This window comes from Salvelinus sp. IW2-2015, linkage group LG14 (assembly GCF_002910315.2).
Source record: "Salvelinus sp. IW2-2015 linkage group LG14, ASM291031v2, whole genome shotgun sequence".
NCBI lineage: Eukaryota > Metazoa > Chordata > Actinopteri > Salmoniformes > Salmonidae > Salvelinus > Salvelinus sp. IW2-2015.
Window position 1 is genome coordinate 32,995,033 of NC_036854.1, and position 7,393 is coordinate 33,002,425.

Genomic DNA, 7,393 nt, shown 5'->3' on the forward strand with positions numbered 1-7,393 from the left:
GTGTGTGTTGTGTGTGTTGTGTGTGTGTGTTGTTGTGGTGTGTGTGTGTGTCGTGTGTGTGTGTGTGTGTGTACCTTTCCATAGAAGCACTGTAGTTGAGTTGCAGCACAGTGCGTCTCTCTCTGCTAGAGCCGGTCACTGAGGTCTGGGCTGGTAATTATTACCACATAGCCACACCTTTCTTCTAGAGTGTGTACCTGTTCCATAGAGGCACTGTAGTTGAGTTGCAGCACAGTGCGTCTCTCTCTGCTAGACCCGGTCACTGAGGTCTGGGCTGGTAGATTATTTACCACAGTAGTCCACACCTTGTCTTCTGAGAGAGAGAAAGAAAGAGAGAGAGGCAGAGAGTGAGAGAAAATAGAGAGAGAGACAAAGAGAGATAGGCAGAGAGAAAGAGAGAGAGCGAGGAAAAGAGAGAAAAAGAGGGCGAGAGAGGGAAAGAGAGGGAGATAAAGCGAGAGAGATAAAGCGTAGCTCTAACACAGCTGATTGAATGAAAGCTCCTAAAATATACAGTGCCTTCAGAAAGTATTGATGCCCCTTGACTTAATCCACATGRTGTTATATTACAGCCAGAATTCAAKATATATAAACAATGTTTTCAGAATCTTTTTGCAAAATTATTGAAAATTAAATACTGAAATATCTAATTTACATAAGTATTCCCACCCCTGAGTCAATACATGTTAGAATCACCTTTGGCAGTGATTACAGCTGTGAATCACCCCTGAGTCTTTCTGGGTAAGTCTCTAAGAGCTTTTCCCACCTGGATTATATAATATTTGCACATTATTCTTTTTAAAATTCCTCAAGCTCTGTCAAGTTGGTTGTTGACAGCCATTATCAAGTCTTGCCATATATTTTTTATTAGATTTAAGTCAAAACTGTAACTAGGCCACTCAGGAACATTCAATGTCGTGTTGGTAAGCAACTCCAGTGTAGATTTGGCCTTGTGCTTTAGGTTATTGTCCTGCCGAAAGGTGAATTTGTCTCCAAGTGTCTGTTGGAAAGCACACTCAACCAGGTTTTCCTCTAGGATTTTGCCTGTGTTAAGCTCTATTCCCATTTCCTTTTATCCTAAAAAAACCTCACAAGTCCTTGCCGATGACAAGCATACCCATAACATGATGCAGCCAACACTTTGCTAGAAAATATGAAGAGTGGTACTCAGTGATGTGTTGGATTTGCCCCGAACATAAAGCTTTGTATTCAGGACATTTGTATCTGGACTTTATTTCTTTGCCACATTTTTTGCAGTTTTACTTTAGTGCCTTATTGCAAACAGGATGCATGCTTGGAATATTTTTTATTCTGTACAGTCTTTTCACTCTGTCATTTAGGTTAGTATTGTGGAGTAACTACAATGTAGTTTTRTTCCATCACAGCCATGAAACTGTTTTAAAGTCATCATTGGCCTCATGGTGAAATCCCTGAGTGGTTTACTTCCTCTCTGGCATCTGAGTTAGGAAGGACGCCTGCATCTTTGTAGTGACTGTGTGTATTGATACACCATCCTAAGTGTAATTAATAACTCCACCCTTCTTTGCGAGGCATTGGAAAGCTTTTCTGTTTTTTTGTGGTTGAATCTGTGTTTAAAATTCATAACAAAGGGGTTGAATACTTATTGACTCAATATATTTCAACACAATTTCACTTTGACATTATGGGGTGTTATGTGTAGGCCAGTGAAAAACAATCTCAATTTAATCAATTAAAAATTCAGGCTGTAACGCATTTTTTCTTTTTTTAAGTAAAGTGGTGTGAATACTTTGTGAAGGTACTGTATTCTTATAATATGAGAAGCTGTGGTGCCGTGGTTAACCTGATATATGGTCAATGCAAGTGTGTGTGCGTTTACATGTGTGTATGTATTTGTGTGTTTGTGTGTGTTTGGTGGTTACAGATAAATGTTAAAGGCTGTAGCCGCAGAACCAGGTTGCCTTGGCAACTAACAGGTTAAGACGGTCTAGGAGGAGAAAAGAAGCGAGGGCATCTTGTCATCTCTCAGGTCCTTGGGGTCACACCTGGACTGGAATAGAAAACTCACCGTGCTCTCTGTCTGTCTGCCCTCTGTTCTTTCATGGTTTATTGAAGGAGTTCGAGGAATACATTTTTACGATGTACAGAACTTTCTTTTTGTAATCCTTTGGTCTCTTTACCTTTCATGTTGCAAGGCATGGAACGACTTCTAATAATAAAGTCGAAAAATGTGGGAGTGATCTCAAATGAATGGTGTTCACTGTTAGGCAATGGACTTAAAGCCCTTATTGTAATCCGTTCTGAACTGGGTCTGTTCACACAAACACACCTGTCATGTTGCAGTTGACTTTGAAAGGTCCGAGTGGTCCACTCCCATCCGGATCTATCCAGAATGTGTCTGAAGATCTGCCCAGGTGTTTATACGCCTCACAACTCTGTTCAAACACCGCTAGAGAGACAGAGAGAGAGAGAGAGAGACAGAGGAGAGAGAGGAGGAAGGGAGGATGGGAAAGTAGGAGAGAGAGGGTGGAGAGAGAAAAAGAGACAGTAATGCATTGAGTGTTGATGTACCCAGTCAGCACCGTGGAGCTCAGCTCTGTGTGTGTGAGTGTGTGAGTGTGTGTGTGTTTTCTGACTTCTGAAGGACAGATGATTAATTACATTTCTCGAAGTGTGAATAACGGGGAACTACAGTAATGTGATGTAACTTTACTAGCATGCAATTTCAAAGTGGCTGTCTGCCAAACACATACTTTCACCCCTTGCATGCACACGCAAGCACACACACACACACACACACACACACACACACACACACACACACACACAACACACACACACACACACACACACACACACACACACACACACACACACACAAGCAAGCACAGTTTGAGTGATAGCCTGGTGATGGTGAGTTGAGATGAAAATAGTATTTTTGTTTCAATAGAGAGAGCTGATGACCTTCTCTGCCTGTACGTTCTTACATCTCTTTCTCACTACTTTCATTGTGCAAGAGGTTTCTATTATTTTAATCTCGTAAATCTGAAAAGAATATAAGTAATTTCTATAGCTGACACACACACACACACACACACACACACACACACACACACACACACACACACACACACACACACACACACACACAACACACACACACACACACACACACACACACACACACACACACACACACACACGCACATGCTCACTCAGACTCACATACACACACTCACTCACACACAAACTCACACACACACTCACACACACTCATGCAAACACACGACATCACACACACACACAAGACACACTCACGCACACACACAAAACGCACCCACACCATGACGCACGGACACACACACTCACGCACACACACTCACAGACACACTCTCATGCACACAAGCACACACTCACACACTCGAACACTCAATCACGCAAACACAACACTCATGCATACTCATGCACACACACACACTCTCACGCACACAACAAACACACACTCACGCAAACACAAATACACTCACGAATGTACATACACACTCTCACGCACACACACACACTTACTCATGCACACGCAGACACACACTCATGCACATACACACTGAAACACACACACACACACAAACACTAACGCACACACAACAAACACACCACATACATACACACTCACGCACGTACACACACACACTCACGCACACACACACACTCATGCATACTCATGCACCACACACACACACTCTCACGCACGCACGCACACACACACACACTTACACACACTCAAACACTTACTCACGCACGTACACACACACTCTCCCGCACACACACACACTTACTCATGCACACACAGACACACACACATACACTCACGCACTTACACATACACACTCACAACGGACACACTAACGCACAAACACACACATTCACGCAAGTACACACACACATACACTCACCGCACGCACACACACACTCATGCATACTCATGCACAACACACACACTCTCACGCACGCACACACACTCACACACACACCACAACACACACAAACAAACAAACACACACTCACGCAAACACAATACACTCACGCACGTACACACACACACACTCACACAAACACTTACACACACTCAAACACTTACATACTCACGCACATACACACACACTTACTCACAGCACGTACACACACACTCACGAATGTACACACACACCCTCACGCACACACACACACACTTACTCACGCACACACAGACACACACTCATGCATGTACACACTCAAACACACACACACACACAAACACTAACGTACACACAAACACACACACACATACATACACACTCACGCACTACACACACTCACGCACACACACACACACACACACACACACACTCATGCATACTCATGCACACACACACACAACACACTCTCCACGCATGCAGCACGCACGCACACACACACACACACAAACCACCACACCCAGCAAACACAAAACTCATCACGACGTACACACACACCACACACACCACACACACACACACACACACAGCACACCACACACCAACACACACACACACACACACACACACACACTCACACAAACACTCACTCACAACACATCACACTTCACGCACACACACTTACTCACGCACGTACACACACACTCACAGGAATGTACACACACCACTCTTCACGCACCCACTTACTCAAGGACACACAGACACATCAACACTCATGCACGTACACACACAAAGACACACACCACACACAAACACTAACGCACACACAAACAAACACACACTCATGCACACATACCCTACACACTCACGCACGTACACACACACACTCACGGACACACACACACACACGCACCACATGTACACACTCACACACGTACACATCACGCACAAGACCAACACACTCAACACACCACACTCACGCAAGTACACACTCAAACGCACACACACACACTCACGCACACCACACAAGTACACACTCAAGCAGGTATAACAACACTCACGAACACAAACACACTCACTAACACTCATGCATACACACACACTCACGCACACACTTACTCAAGCTCACACAGACACACACTCATGCACGTACACACTCAAACACACACACACACAACAAACACTAACGTACCACAACCAAACACACACTCATGCACATACACACTCAAGGCAAGTAAACACTACACACACACACAGACACACAATCACGCACGACACACACACACACCAGCACAAACAGACACACACACACACACACACACACTCACGCACACACACACTCACAAGTGTGACAGGTGGCTCCAGTGTATCCGGTTCCGTCGCATGTGCAGCTAAACCTGTCCCAGGTCTGTTTACACCTGCCTCCATGCTCACAATGGTTAGGCATACACCTAGAGAGAAAGGTGGAAAGGGGGAGGGAAGATGGGGGAGAGGTTGGGGTAGGGAAAAAGCGAGATGGAGAGAGAGAGAAAAATAAATATTCACTCAGCATTTTTAAATTTTTTGGTATTCACCATAGACTATTTCCTATGCCATTATACGTTTCCCTCCAAAACATTGATATTAATTTATTTCCAACAGAAACACGTTTTGATGTGTGAGCTGAATGAAATGTCCCCAGGCTTCAGTCAAAAGTGTTACTGCCCCAGGGTTAGCTTTCACAAACATCCTCCAGACATACACTGGCCTTCTGTATCAGAATGTAAATTCCTGCTTTTAAATCCAGGGAGGACAAAACAGAAGCTTGCCACTTGAAAAGAAAGCAAAGTGATCAAACCCCCTCCAACGCTGTTCACTCAGATGAAAAAAGGCTTTATAACACTTAGAGGAAGTCGGGTGAAAAGTCACTGAAGTATTGCAGCTATTGGAGCCTCTGAAACATTCTCCGTACCTTGGGGAATCCAAGCGGAAAAATAGCATTCCCGCTATGGATAAAGACAAGACTATCAGTGCTCTCAACTCACAATCACATTACGAAACTGGTGTTAAATCAAGGCTGGATAATTCCCTATTCAGTACAGACACACACACGTGTATGTGCATGTGCATGCGTATGTGTGAGAGAGAGGAACGTGTGGGTGACAGGGAAAGAGGGAGAGATTGAAGGAGAGTAAGAGAGAACAGAAGGGGTGGCAGACAGAGAGACAGAAAGCTTAGCCTTTTGAATCTGTTCTAAAGCAGACCAATACTGCAGCTGTCAAAATAGAGGGGTTTTACCATGGTGAGGAGGTGGAGGGACCTTGGAACAAAGGAGACATGAAAGCAAGAATTAAACATCTAAATCAAGACAATCCCTGTTCTGAATCGTCCCGAAGCCAAGCTCTTCTTTGTACAGCAAGGAAAGCATCGGTTTGTGTTTGTACAATGACCGACACTGATCTCTGTGTGTGCTGTATGTTGTGCTGAACATGTTTAGGTAAACAATGAGAAATACAGGATGCTTTTCCATATATTTTTGTGTCTCAGTGCAAATACAGTGATGCTTTTGTAACCAGTGGTTTCCACAACCCAACATATCGCAAATGTTAACCTTAAAAGAAATGTAAGGAATGAAACCAACCTCTCCAAAGTCAGATATTATAGATACTATTGTTGCGTTCATTCTATCAATTCAATAAATGTATGCAATTAACAAAACCTTTAGCCAAAGTTTAATGTAACAGCTTCAGCATCACAGAGATGCATTGATTCGAGAGAGAGATTTCATATTTATATGACTGAGAAAATGTGGGCCACCTGCAATCAGAAGTACAATTCAATGTATTCGTCTGGAGAAAGATTAATAAATATATATATCTCTAGTGACCATCAGCTCTCTGACCTCATTATTAATCAAACATCAAACATTTGAAAAATTAACGTACACACCAAAGATAGCATCTTATGTGTTTGTTTGGGTCTCTTACCTGTCTATAATGGCACACATGTCTAAGCTGACGTTCTCAAATGCTCCCACAATGCCTTTCTCCACGGCATGCATATCCGCCGGCTGATCATCCAACAGAATTGCCTGCATGCAGCCCTGGAACGACCTTTGGGTGGGAGGGGCTAAGGTAGGCAGGAAGTACCCTGAGAAAGAGAAAGAGGCGAGAGAGAGAGAGAGGAGAGGGGTTAAGAGAAAGAGAGGGGATAGAAAGAGAGGGTGTGTGGGTGAGGGAGAGAGGAGAGGCGATGGGGGAGACACTGGCGGGAAGGAAAACGAGACGCGAGAGGAGCAGCTATAAAGGGAGAGCTATAAACACAGGACATCTCCATCATTAAAGTTAACAGTCTGTCAGACATGATGTCAATCAACCTCAAGCCATCGCCACTACAGCCTTATTATTGGGCCAACTGTCTAGGTGTGTGTGTATGTGTGTGTGTGTGTGTGTGTTGTGTTGTGTTGTGTGTAGTACACTGTG

At 43.9% G+C, this 7,393-nt stretch overlaps 1 protein-coding gene across 1 annotated transcript in view; it reads right to left on the reverse strand.

Moving 5' to 3' along the window:
- The window catches only part of cntnap2a (contactin associated protein 2a), a 116,589-nt gene that overhangs the window by 105,898 nt on the left and 3,298 nt on the right, over positions 1 to 7,393 (reverse strand). The window contains 4 exon segments of the mRNA XM_070446807.1: positions 198 to 313; positions 2,309 to 2,428; positions 5,277 to 5,383; positions 6,899 to 7,175. Coding sequence (XP_070302908.1) covers positions 198 to 313; positions 2,309 to 2,428; positions 5,277 to 5,383; positions 6,899 to 7,175 — 620 coding nt within the window.